This window comes from Nothobranchius furzeri, chromosome 9, assembly GCF_043380555.1.
Source record: "Nothobranchius furzeri strain GRZ-AD chromosome 9, NfurGRZ-RIMD1, whole genome shotgun sequence".
In the NCBI taxonomy this organism is placed as follows: Eukaryota; Metazoa; Chordata; class Actinopteri; order Cyprinodontiformes; family Nothobranchiidae; genus Nothobranchius; species Nothobranchius furzeri.
This window is the reverse complement of record NC_091749.1, coordinates 53,822,980-53,837,163: the sequence shown is the minus strand read 5'-3', so window position 1 is coordinate 53,837,163 and position 14,184 is coordinate 53,822,980. Positions and strand designations below refer to the sequence as shown.

Below are 14,184 nucleotides of genomic sequence, written 5' to 3'. Positions count from 1 at the left end.
ACTTACAGCTGTTTGCCTGGGTTGAGTGAGCCTCGGTCAATCTCTCTGTCAAACTCCGTCCTGATGTCCTCCAGCCTCCCGTCGTCTCCGAAAGCCCCCCACTCGGTGTTGACGCACATCCGTCCCTCGTCTCCCTCCACCAGGTCGATGTGGCGAAGCTCCTCCATGTAGCAGGCGTTGGTGCCGGTGCCTACCATCACAGATAAACAACTTAATACAGAATGCACTGAATTTATTCCTACATTTAATGTTTTAACAAGATCCATACCAATGATGATGCCAACTTCACAACGCTGGTCGTCGAAGCCGCATGTCATCATAGTTCCCACGGTGTCATTCACCACTGCCATGATGTCAGCTTCGTAGTCCTGAAGCGATTAAGAAGCACATCTGTTAGAAGACTTGCGCCTTTTAGAGGGTTAAAATGAGTTGAAAATGGAAAGAAAAACTCACCCCTCGTTTTTTAATAGCTTTATTGAGCAGCTGGACAACATCCATCCCTTCTACCCCGCTGGCTTTGAAACGCTTTGTCCACGTTAGCAGGTAGCCCTGTAGAAAAGACAGAGTCAGAGACCAGCCGTGTCACCTTTCTGTACATGAATGTGGTTTTAAATCGGACTTGCCTCGTTTAGCTTGGCCTGCTGGCAGGGGAAGGAGAAGGTGAACCCCACAGGGAGTTTCTTGTCTTTGATGTTGTGTTTTTCCATGAAGTCTCCGAGACACTCTGCCACGTGATCGAACAGCTGGAGCCGGTGGGAGAAGGAGGTTTAACTCAGGAGGAGCTCACCAGAGGTTGTGTTTCTGTAAACTCACTCTTGTCCCACTGCCGTGGATGATGTCCTCAGGCGTGTCGTAAACCTCACTCTCCATCTGAACTGTCTGCTTCTTCTCGTGGCTCACTTTGACGCGAAGGATTCTGAAGTTACTGCCCCCCAAATCCAAGGCGATGAAGTCTCCTTTCTCTGTTGAGGTGAAACAGGATGGGCATCAATAAACATCTTTATGACTAAAGGCTTTATTGAGGACATTTAGCTTACTTAGAAGCCTAAAATCAGGCGTGGGTACATGAGGACCTGCTAAGTCATGAATTTATCTTGTATAGCGTGGAGTGAACAAGTAACATAAAAAAGTAAAATACAGAAAAATAAGTTTTCTTCAAAGGTTTCAACTTATTGTTGCGCCACAACCGTCACCAATCACCTCTGTTGAATACACATTCTTGTGTCTCTTCATGTAGAGACATGCTGCTGCTCAACACCAAAGGTCTACTTCATCCTAGGATGTCCTGTTGCAGCTTCTTGTATTGACTAGTTAATGTAAAGCAGCCAGATGCTCAAGAAAAAACCTATTTAACTTAATTAAAGCTAAATATAATTTGCCTTTGCACATCTGGGCTTCCGTAGCTCTTCTCTGCTTTTATAGCAGGACTTCTTGCTGATGTGACAGTTGGTCAATCAATCGGGACCTGCGGTCTGTGATCTCTGGAAAAGATGAAACGATTTGTTTGGTTCTGAGTTACAAAAGCTGCTGTGAACCATCATAGCTCATGCTAACAGCAAACACTCAGAGCGTAGACAGTGTTGCGTTCATGGAAAAACAGTGCGGATGCTTTTATATGACATTAATAAAATCCAGCACAGATATAAACAAGGCTACTGTGAGTCTGGTTGTGTTCTGTCTCTAACTTTGTTCTAAATTATTTTAGTGACATCTGACTTGAAAATGTTGTATCTATCTGATTATTTTCTGAAATATGGGGCATAAACAATAGCTGCAGCTTAATTATCAGTCTAATTAAGCTAACAAAGACCCCAAATTCACCTCAGATTTCTGCTTGACTAAACTTTACTCCTCCTCCTTGATGATTCAGATTTAAAAAAATCCAGACAAATCACCTTTAACTGAATCCAATCAGGATGTGCTAAAGCTTTGATACTCTGACTTTACTAAAGCTAATGTGGACAAGTTAGCTGTACGTTTTTTTGGCACGTTGTTATGTCAAGGTGCAGAACTAACATTTGCACCACTCTTACACAGAACTTCACTCTCTTTTCTAACAAAGGCTCAAGGATTAAGTGTTAATCTCTGGTTTGTGTGTGTCGTACAGCATCACACCTGATACAGCGCAGGTCAGAATAATGAGCTGATCTGCTGCAGAACTGGATGAGGTTTCACGCCGTAAATCAACAGAGGACATATGTTGACACGACTTGTTAAGTGATTGGCACAATGACGTGTATGAAGAGGGGTTTAAAAATAGACTCTGCCCATGAGCAACGTTCTAATGTTCTAACATTCTAGCGCGATGTACAGGAACATGCAGGAACTCGTTATTCCTGCTGATCTAATTCTACAAAAACAGTACGTCCAAGCTGAGCTTTACACAAGTGAATTATTATTACCGGGATTGTTCCCACCATGTTGTGTGAGGGCAGTTCTGAGCTTATTCCTCAATTCAATTCAGTTTATTTATATAGCATCATTTCACAACAAGGAGAATGTGGGTCTCCGGAGGCAGCAGACAGGTACCGGATAGCCAAGCGGGGTGCAGCAGTGGCAGTTGCCGAGGCAAAATCTCGGGCGTGGGAGGAGTTTGGTGAGGCCATCGAGAAAGACTATTGATCGGCTCCAAAGAGGTCCTGGCAAACTTCCCGGCGCCTCAGGAGAGGGAGGCAGCAACTCGCTCACACTGTTTACAGCGGGGATGGGGAGCTGCTGACGTCAACTGGGGCTATAGTCGGACGGTGGAAGGAATACTTTGAGGAGCTCCTCAGTCCCACCTATGTGTAGCCTAGTGAACTAGACCAAATTCTTGCTTTGCAAAGTTTGGTCTAGGCACGCTCCATTGGAACCTCTGCAGCTCCTACCAGGACTCTGGCTAGCCAATCACAGCTCTCTAGAGGGGTTTCAAACACATAAAGAGCTGTGATTGGTCCATAATGGTGGGCCAATCATAGTGCTCTATCTGCTTAGTGGACAAATCACGGAGCTTTATCCGCTTTGTGGGCCAATCAGGGCACTCTATATGCCTGGTGGGTGGGATGATGCAACAGAGTGAAACAAGAGTATGTCGCATTCATTGTCCAGTGGAATGCGGAGATCATTTGAAAGACAACGGTAGAACCCGCCCCACAACCGAGAGCCGTCAATGGAGTGTGGCCAGACTAAATAATACATTTATTTAGTCTGGCTTGCCAGGCTAACCTACACGCATTCCGAGGAGGAACCAGAGCCGGGGGACCTGGGGATGGACTGTCCAGTCTCGGCGGCAGAAGTTGCTGAGGTAGTCAAACAACTACACAGCGGCGGAGCTTCGGGAGTGGATGAGATTCGTACTGGGTATCTCAAGGCCATGGATGTTGTAGGGCTGTCGTGGGTGACACGCCTCTGCAACATTGCGTGGTCATCGGGGGCAGTTCCTGTGGAGTGGCAGACCGGGGTGGTGGTCCCCATCTTTAAGAAGGGTGACCTGAGGGTGTGTTCCAACTATAGGGGGATCACACTCCTCAGCCTCCCTGGAAAGGTCTACTCCAAGGTACTGGGGAGGAGGGTCAGATCGATAGTTGAATCTCAGATTGAGGAGGAGCAATCCTCCTCAAACTGTGGTTTTTGTCCTGGCCGTGGAACTGTGGACCAGCTCTATAACCTTGCAAGGGTGATGGAGGGGGCATGGGAGTTTGCCCAACCAATCCACATGTGTTTTGTGGATTTGGAGAAGGTTTATGACCGTGTCCCCAGGGGCACCCTGTGGGGGACGTTCCAGGAGTATGGGGTGGGTGGCTTTCTGTTAAGAGCCATTCAGTCCCTTTACCAGAGGAGCGTGAGTTTGGTCCGCATAGCCGGTAGTAAGTCGGACCTGTTCCCAGTGAGGGTTGGACTCCGCCAGGGCTGCCCTTTGTCACCGGTTCTGTTCATTACCTTTATGGACAGAATTTCTAGACGCAGCCGTGGTGTGGAGTGTGTCGAGTTTGGTGGCAGGAGAATCTCTTCTCTGCTTTTTACAGATGATGTGGTCCTCCTAGCTTCATCCAGCTCTGACCTTCAGCTATTGCTGGGTAGGCTCGCGGCCGAGTGTGAAGCTGGGATGAGGATCAGCACCTCCAAATCTGAGACCATGGTTCTCGACCGGAAAAGGGTGGCTTGCCAACTCCGGGTCGGGAGAGAGGTCCTACCTCAAGTGGAGGAGTTTAAATATCTCGGGGTCTTGTTCACGGGTGAGGGTAGGAGGGATCGGGAGATCGACAGGCGGATTGGTTCAGCATCTGCAGTGATGCGGACGCTGAGCCGATCTGTCGTGGTGAAGAGGGAGCTGAGCCAGAAAGCCAGGCTCTCGATTTACCGGTCGATCTATGTCCCAGTCCTCACCTATGGTCATGAGCTTTGGGTAATGACCGAAAGAACGAGATCGCGGATACAAGCGGCCGAAATGAGTTTCCTCCGTAGGGTGGCCGGGCTCAGCCTTAGAGATAGGGTGAGGAGCTCGGACATTCGGGAGGGACTCGGAGTAGAACAGCTGCTCCTCCGGATCGAAAGGAGCCAGTTGAGGTGGTTTGGGCATCTGGTCAGGATGCCTCCTGGACGCCTCCCTGGGGAGGTGTTTCGGGCATGTCCTGCCAGCAGGAGGCCCCCGGGTCGACCCAGGACACGTTGGAGAGGTTGCATCTCCAATCTGGTCCGAGAACGCCTTGGGGTCCTGCCGGAGGAGCTGGTGGACAAGGCCGGGGTGAGGACGGTCTGGAGCTCCCTAGTTGGGATGCTGTCCCCGCGACCCGGACCCGGATAAGCGGAGGAAGACGACGACGACAATTCACAACAAGAGTCGTCTCAAGGCACCTTACAAAACAGACACTCCAGTTGAACCTACGTGTCAATGCATTGAGTTCAGTTTATTATTCCAATTAGTTGAAAGTTTCCTAACTAAGAAAACCCCAGTAGATTTACAACAATACCCTTACAGCAGCGACAGCGGAGAGGAAAACTCTCCTTTAACTGAAAGAAACTTTCAGCACAACCTGGCTCAGTCTGCCATGACTGACTGTGGATTTCAGAAGACAGAGCAGATACACACAAAAATAAACGCGCAAACTAGTAGTAGCACACTCTATGTTAAAGAAAGTAAAGTAAAGCGTAGAGAATGTTCGGTAGTTGGCAGGAGTGTGCCAGGGTTAAAAAGAATATGTGATCTTTGCTTTAACACATTTCAGCCCTGATTATGACATTTGGCTTGGTGAAGATTTAAGTTTGGATGAGCTGACCTGTTCCATCGGGGATCGAGCGCACAAACGTTGGCAGCATCTTCAGGGCAGCGGTGGCGTTGGTGTCCCCGCCCAGTCCTTGGACTAGCTCCCGCCTGAACCGCTGCATGATCTCCAGCAACGTCTCATCGGAGAACCGCATAGAGTACAGGTACTTATCGATCTGAGCGTGCACAGAGGAAACATAGACTTTCAACACTTAGATGAATCTTAAAACCTAGATCATCCATCTGTAACAATACCACATATTGTGAAAATAACAATCACAGGTCTTGTGCTGCTTATTTATTCTCATGGGATGTTGTGAATGACGTTTAGCAACAACAGCCACAGTATCTGCAACGCTGACTGAGTTAGAGCCACTTTTGTGTTTTCTAGAGTTTAGTTGTAATGATCTTAAATCAAGTTTGATTGAAAGATTAATTGTTAGAGAAATAATTGAAAACCAAATTTTCTCTGTTAGTGTCAAGAAACCTTAACGAGGAATCATGCAGTCATTGAATCTGAGGAATTTTAAACCTCCTACAGGAGAGTTATCAGTAACAAGACTAAACATACTGGCGTCAGTTTACTGGCAACAAAACACAGAAACTGGCTAAAACTACAAAACCTTTCTGTGGGTTAAGCTGACATGACCTCTCCATGCTTTATCGTGATTTATATTCCACCATATTCATCCAGTGATTCATTTGTGGAAGTTTCATTAAAAAACATCCAGAGGTTCATGAAACATTTTACTAAATCCAACAATAATTGTTAAAGTTCATACAAAAATCTTGCACACTGCAAAAGTTCTCATCATGTGTGATGGAAATGACTCTTTTTAGCTATGATGACACCAATTTTTTACTAAATATTGGTAAAATTGCTGAGTTATGGGCCTTTTTTTGTTTTGGCAATGGTGGCCATAGTCTGTCGGGTTTGCGTCAGGTGCTGTATATGTGTCCAATTATTGCTTTCAGAAATTTTCATTAATATCCATCCAGTACTTCTTGAGAAATGTTGCTGATATGATGAGCAATCACACACAGCAGGCCTTTCCATAGACATTAAATTCAATTGTGTTTTACTGCAGCACCACAAAATGACAAAATGACACATCCAGGATAAGTTATTCTGACTAGGAACAGCACCCAGTCGTCAGATAAAGAGCGCCTTAAAACAATTAGCACTGTGTCCTGAAGTCATAAAGCTGGTGAGTTGAAGCCGGCCACTCCTGTGGAAAACGAGCAGCAGAGTCTGAGCCGTCTGAACTTTAGGAAACAGGATGTTGAACAGTTTAGGTAAAAAATCCATTGTTGCATCAGTGTGTGGTGACGCAAAGAGCTGCTTTATGAGACAAATAAAATCTAGTCTGATGAAAGTATCTATATGAATGACCCCATGCAACACTAACGCTGCGAGGAGATCTTCATTTGAATAAATGTAAAATCTGTCAGACAGGAATGCTGTGAGTTCCTGTTTCACAAGTTATACATTAACTAAATTTCCTGGGCTTCAAAACAAATGATCAGAGGCTGAATGGGTATAATTTACAGTAAACAATTTCTATTCACCAGAAACTGAAACAACTTTTATGGGTCAAAAAAAAAACTATGATGATGAGACTAAACGGGCAAATCTGGTTTCCATCTTAACATAGAGTCAGTTTCTGGGATTAAAGTTCACCTATTCAGTCTTTTGTTTAAGTTAATAAAACCTCATAATGTGAGTCAAATGCATGCACACCAATAGGATCAGCCCTTTTCTGGGCTGTACTTTAACAGCTGAGCGTAGTGTGTTCTGTTTTTAACAGCTGTGACATGTTAGTGCTTGATGTTATCCTCAAGCCCTCAACATCTATTCACGTCACCCAGTCTCCAGCAATCTGCACAATAAACACATGCACAGAGACCAAATGTGTGCAAACTTATAAAGTGGTAAAAGAATAAATCAATATATTTGCTAGCATTTGAAGACATGCATGTACAGTTATGCAAATCTTAATTGAATTGCTGCTTATTGTTGCTGCAGCAAAATCTGTAGCGTTAATTTTACTCAAGCTGAGTACATTTTACTCAAATAGGGTAGAAAGTACTCTGAAAAAGAGTACATTTGGTCCCATGGACCCAATTGTACTCTCTCATTTTTCCTGTAAGTTGTAAAACAGTGAAAGAGTCATACGAGGCTGTTAGATTTTTATATGTGACCCAAATGGACTATCTGACGTGATGTTACAAAAGCAGGTTTGAGCCAAGCTGCAGCAGCGCTACGTGTATCTGCAGCTACCACGAACTGATGTATAGTCTCCACCAAGCAAACTCTGGTGGAGACCCTTGAGTGTTAATTTCCCCTTGAATATGAGAAAAGACAACATGGACAGCTGTGGTACCAAAGGTTACAGCAGACTGGATCTCTGGCCTGTGCCACTCTCATCTGCTTTATTTGTGACACAGTTTTTTCATTTAATTTTACAATAATCGTGTACAGAAGTGTATTTCCCCTCACATGGCAACATGATTGGACATCCAAGCTGAAAGGAAACACACATAGTTTAAATATTGTGACCATAAGTAAGTTTTGGAGCTTTAAATGCAGTAAAAAGTAGATCAAATTGTCATCAAGAACTCTTACTGATGTGGATTCGGTGATGAAAATATTACTTTACACATATGACATTATTAGATTGTGATAAGCTGCAGATCATTTGATTTCCAAAAACCATGTGGCTTTGATCTAAGGCTCTTTTACCTGCCACCTCTTCCTGTGCAGCTTTTCTGATTATCCATACCAATAATTAGCTGCTTTGGTCATTTCCAGATTCTAAAGTACTTCACAGATAAAACGTTTAGCCTTCCGTCCATCTTCCTGGGTTGGTCCGTGCAGAATGAAAGAACAAGCCCATGAAAACTAAAGCATTCAAAGAGACTTTTACTACATTATTTTACTGCAGTTGTTCTAACACGCTCCAACCTTTTCTCTGAAGGCCTTTGAAAGCTCCTGAGAATGCGACACCACACGTTAGCATGACAAACAGCAGACAGAGCTGGCACTTCCTGGTCATTAGCACCTCATCTGCCACCCCAAGTTTTAGTTTCATTCATTCTAAATTCTATTCACGGATTATAACAGTAAACATGAAAGCACAATTATGCGCTTTTCAGATCTGCTGAAAAGTTTCATTTCTATGAGAGCTACATTTTTCAGCTGAATGCAAGTGTCTAACGAAATGACTGGTGTATTTATCTGGCACAGACCTTGTTTACTCTTTTCAAAGCCAGCTGATGTAAAAATATCTATTGAGGTTTAATGCTGTGCCTTCTGTCTGCCAACTCACCCTGTTTGTGCATCAGTGTGTTTATGCTAAGGTTTAACAACCCTTAAACATTTCACTACTCTTCGCCATGTTTGCAAAGGGTGGGTGATAAGATACGGTAAATAGATGCTATTAGATTGGAATCGTCACATTCTAGGGCGTGTAGTAGGAAATGTTTGTCTGGAGCATACTGCTTGATATGCCTTTCTCATTCTGATGACAACCAATAAATTAAATGTTTAAACAAAAACAAAAAGAATTGTTTTGATCAGTTCTGAAAATTTCTATCTCAGAAAAACCTCCTCCAATCATTAGGAACATCCCATTCCTAATAAATGGATCCTGATCCGTCCACCAAACTGCCCTCTGACTGTCCCTCCCCCCTCTGCACATACCCCTCTATGTGCACAAATTGTGCGGTCTGGACTTAGAGCAGCTGAACTGGAAGCACAGCTAGAGCCAGGCTAGCTACATTAGCTAGTATACCAAGTTGTTATACAGTAGCCTGAGCAGATGTAGCAGAGAAAGTTTCCAGAGTAATAGGCCCAGTCTGGATCTCTGATCAAGGTACCAGTGGCTTTTCTTGCTTCTTTCATAAGACACACCATGCCGACAAATTAGGGAAATATTGCCAGGATAGTGTGACTTGTGAAAGCGCCATGGCAGCAATGCGATGCGAGAGTTTTGTGGCTTTCGTGCCATCAAGCTTGATAGTAATATTACTGCAATGGGGTACTCCTGAACGAAGATTCCGCCTTGGTGCAGCAGATGGCGATGTCATGATCCCATGTGGAATGTCCGCCGAGCCCCGGTCAGCAACAATATTGAAAATGAAAGTAAACACGGGCAGTCAGTTTCGCTTTTATAAACAAAATGAGCTGAGATGGCAAACTGGAGCGACGCAGAGATCCAGGAGCTTCTGGCCTTTAGAACTGAAGCTCAGATCACCAGAAACTTCACAGAAACTGTGAAGGACAGCCACCTTTGGAGCGGCTCATGAGAAAAGCTTAAAGAGAATGGCTTCCATCGCATAAAAAGCAAATAACGTCTAAACTAAAGCGATGCTCGTGACAGCGCAGAGACCGCCCCCATACCCCCTTAATACTGCCGACATCACGCAATCTTTTGTGAAAAGCACATGATCACGCTACATTACCGCCACAATCTGACCACTGAACAACCAATGGCTACCTGATGTCGAAGCAGCTTCGCAGCAAATTGGCAGCTTTGTTCAATGAAAGAGGCTTTAGTCTTTTGATGAGGACAGATTCTCGCAAACCCCTGACCAACACCGGACTGTAGCCTCTTTTACAAGACACACCGTGCCGGCTAATCGGCGTAATATTACCGCAACAGTGTGTCTTATTAGCTTCTTTTATAAGACAGACCATCGCGTCATTACAGAGTGATAAATCCGAATTTGTGGGTCTCCTAAACGCGGCAAGGAGCAAAGGGGAAAGGTGATAAAACTTGATTCTGATGCACTTAGCCTCGTAGTGATATTGCTGCATGAGCCCCTCGCCTCTGACGGTTAAACGTGTCAACCCCGCTAATCCCTTTGGAGCGACTGTGGGAGGCCCCCCTGCAAATGAGGGTGGTCACATTACTGACGTATACTGCGTGCCAAGTGCTGGCCGGAAGGGATATAAACACAGATAAACATGGCCTCTCACTAGTATCTTTCAACCACCCACAACATGGCAAACTGGACGGACGCGGAGACCAAGGAGCTTTTGGCCGTGCGAGCGGACGAACAGATTAGTCGCCTTTTTACGGGGACGGTGAGAGACAGCCAGCTGTTCGACAGAGTGGTGAAAGCACTGGCTGAGCATCAAGCTGGACAAAAAGCAGGTCACATCAAAGCTAAAGGTCCTGAAAAAGAAATTTCATCAGTCTGACATGTCTTCCGTCTGATGCTGAATGCGCGACCCTGTACGTATCCCGTCTTGGTTTGAGAGGTGCCTGATAGCAGTTTATCCTAGCTTCAGCTTTGCTACTATAAATGCCAAAATCCTCCCCAGGGAGCCGCTGCAAATCCTGTTTTGCAAACTAGGGCCCGACCGATATATCGGCCAATATTGGGGTCATTAACAGTATCAGCTATCGGCCAAAAAGACGGCCGATATGGCCGATATTGCGCTACCTGTCCAGCAGATGACGCCAGCTTTATGAACTCATGTTGTGTGGCTCCACTCCTTTGAACTTTGAACACAAATTATTGTTTTGGAACTTTTTTTTAATTTATTCTTATTTATGTTTCTTATGTGCAATTATTTCTTGTCCAGGGTGAATAAGTTCACCAAGTTAACTTCCAGAGTGTTACATTGTTACAAAGCACAAGTATTATGTTTTATTTATTGCTGCATTTTTATTATTTTAATATTCTTGTAGGGATTTTCTGTCCCTAAACTTGTGTGTGTTGTTAGATTCCCCAGAGTTAGCTAAGTCAGAGAAAACATTTTGTAACCAGTTGTTTTAACATAAAGCAATGGAAGGGAAGGCTTGCATTCACCTACATAAAAAAACACTACAATGTATGTGAATTCACTTACATTGTTTTATGCTAAACTAAGACCAACTGCTGCCAGATCATATTGGGCTGGTTATAAAATGCTTTTTCTGACTTGTCTAACTCTGGGGAATCTTAACAAGACACAATTTTACTGAGTGGTGGAATATTCCTTTAAGTTAAAATGTATTTGTGGAAACCACTAGCCTAGTGAACTAGACCAAATTCTTGCTTTGCAAAGTTTGCAGAGTTTTAAAATGATACATTTATTTAGTCTGGCTTGCCAGGCTAGGAAACCACAGTTTACAAGAAAAAACTTGAATGTTAGATTTATGCTGTGACTGAGTTTGTGTGTTCTGTTGTTTTTGAGATCTGCTAAATAAATCTTATTTGCATTACTTGGAAACCCTGGTGAGTTATTGAGACAGTTCTTTGGTGTGTAATAAGTTTGCATCAAAAAGGCAGAGAATGAAGGGTTTAAGCTTAAGAAAATTTTTATTGCTTTTTTTTTAGTGAGGGAGATTTATCGGCCATTATATCGGCTATCTGCCTTTGTTAAGAATTTTATATCGGTATCGGTCCCAAAAAAAGCATATCGGTCGGGCCCTATTGCAAACGCTATGGTCCTGTAAAAACAGCTAAAGCAAGTTATGTCCAAGATAAATGGAAGTCCGCGGCAGAGCAGAGACCGCCCCCATACCCCCTATATTCCGCCATCGTCTAATCTTTTTATAAAAAGGACATGACTGTGCCACATTACCGCCTTGGTCTAACACATAAACGACCTATGGGCCCCTGATGCTGCAACGACGTTGTGGCAAATTGACGGCATTGTTTTGTAAAGCCTGCATTTGAGAGTCTTAAAGTCTGGAGGCTCCAGCGTAATGTTGGGAATTGTGGCAGAAAAGGCAAGATAACATTTTGTTTTGGTAGCTGGTTGACAGTATCCATTAAGTCCAATGTTATATCGTTTTCTGTGACCATCAGACTTTGTCTCTGTAGGGGCGAAGCCTGAAAAAAGGGAGACGGACCTGCTTGAACAGCTTTTTTCCAGGAACATCGACTCTACCTTTGTTTCTGCCTGGACCGTTTTAGATGTTACACACTTTTAGCCTGATCACTTTGTGTCTGATAACAGAAAAAGAGTTACACTAAATACACATTTAAGTGGTGATTATCTTTACAATAATCTATTAGACTGTAGTGTCAAAGATTTCCACCACATTCATGTTATTTCCTGAAAACATTAATAATAATAATGCATTGAACTTATGTAGCGCTTTTCTAGACACCCAAAGACGCTTTCACACACTCTCACATTCACACACTGCTAGTGGTGGTAAGCTACTTGTAGCCACAGCCACCCTGGGGAGGTCTGACAGAGGCGAGGCTGCCATTTGGTGTCGTCGGCCCCTCTGACCACCACTAACACATGCAAGTTGGGTGAAGTGTCTTGCCCAAGGACACAACAGCAGGATACCCCTGGCGGGAGCTGGAATCGAACCCATGCCCTTCCGATCATGAGGCAACCCGCTCTACCACCTGAGCTACTGCTGCTCCACTAGTATCATGTCTAGCACATGTTAGCATAAAAAGCTAGGACTTTATCTAACACCACTTTGCTTGCATGCTATGTTGTTGATGCAGTGCTGATCTGTAAATGTGAAGTGCTCTGATGCCAGCCGAATTTTCCCAGCTGACCCGCTTGCTTAAGGCAGACCTCTTTGACAGATGGCTCTTTTAAAATAACAATGTGCTCAATGGTGAACTAGTTAAATAAGAAAAGCATCCTTAGCTCTACTTAAACAATAGTGTATTCTCAGCTGTCTGTCTTGATCCCTTGTGACAAAGAAAGAAGTGGATCAGAACGGCAGCAGTTCCAGTCACAAATACACCAAATTCCAGACTAAGTTTAGCTCATGCTGCAGAGCAGAAAGTTCTGACTCAGCAAATTGCTGGTGTTGATGCATAAGCACTTTATGAAAGCAGGACATCATCTGATCTGATGTATAACATCATTGCTGTCGCTGGTGTTTCCCTCTAAAACTTTACTTATTTAGTTCTGTTGTCAGTTTCTCCGTCTTGTGACGTGCAAAGTGACTTAGTATGTGTTTGCAAGCACAATTTTTGGAAAGGTCATGTTAACACCCCTCTCCAGCAGCTCTCCCATGACACAACCTAGCGTCCGGTTTCCAATTCAAAAAGAGATTGTGCTCTCTCCTCCCACCTCCTTCTCTTTCTGTTTGCATTCCTTCTCTCAACAATGCCCCAATCTCCTCCTCTCTGTGAGGTGACTCAGGGAAACCCAACACCACTGTGTGTGTGTGTGCACGCGCACACACACACACACACAGCAGCGCCATGTGGAAAAATACCAACCTCTGCGCCACCCACCTCCTGCACATTCACTTATTGCAACTTAAGCACACGCACGCACGCAGGCATGCACACACACACACACACACACACACACACACACACACACACACACACACACAAAAGGCTGCTTTAAACAGGAACTAGCAGCAAATCAGGAAGTCAGTCAAGGGCACCGCAGCAGGCTGATGTGACAGCACACACACTCAGCTGATCACGCCTCCCAGACATCAACCCAGCTCCCCTGTATCTCTTTACTGATGAACCTTCAGGGACAATATTCAAAGTTTGAGCTGTGTGTGTGTGTGTGTGTGTGTGTGTGTGTGTGTGTGTGTGTGTGTGTGTGTGTGTGTGTGTGTGTGTGTGTGTGTGTGTGTGTGTGTGTGTGTGTGTGTGTGTGTGTGTGTGTAAGCCTTGTCCTGTCACCTATAGTCACATGGTCCAAAGCTGGCCTATTTTAGGGAGGCAGGCAGAGGAAGAGAGCCGGAGCAAACAGGGAGGGAGATGTGTTGTATTACAGCAGGTGAATGGCTTTTACCTTCCCAGGCTGACTTTGTTTCAGCAGGTACAAACTCTTTGGTCTCGTGGGAGCAGAAAGAAACTGATCCCACTGAGCCGAGTTCACTGACAAGGTAATCAAATGGGAAGGAAATGTGGCTGCTGTGACCTTTTTCCACTTGTAAGGGAAAAAGACGAGCACCCTGAGCTGATGTGTGACATCAGTGTGAGACGGCAACGCGTAGGACACT

At 44.6% G+C, this 14,184-nt stretch overlaps 1 protein-coding gene across 4 annotated transcripts in view; it reads right to left on the bottom strand.

Moving 5' to 3' along the window:
• Positions 1-14,184, bottom strand: part of hkdc1 (hexokinase domain containing 1) — a 43,990-nt gene that overhangs the window by 8,139 nt on the left and 21,667 nt on the right. The window contains exons 1-7 of one of the 4 annotated variants that reach the window (XM_070554947.1): positions 7,986-13,510; positions 5,256-5,418; positions 814-962; positions 624-743; positions 454-549; positions 269-368; positions 7-190 (exon numbers count right to left, since the gene is read on the bottom strand). In XM_070554947.1, the coding sequence (XP_070411048.1) occupies positions 7-190; positions 269-368; positions 454-549; positions 624-743; positions 814-962; positions 5,256-5,397 (791 nt within the window). In that variant the 5' untranslated portion in view covers positions 5,398-5,418; positions 7,986-13,510. Of the gene's footprint in view, positions 1-6; positions 191-268; positions 369-453; positions 550-623; positions 744-813; positions 963-1,379; positions 1,482-5,255; positions 5,419-7,985; positions 13,511-14,184 lie in introns of those variants that run through there. The other 3 variants (XM_054732188.2, XM_070554946.1, XM_070554945.1) reach the window with 3 other exon arrangements.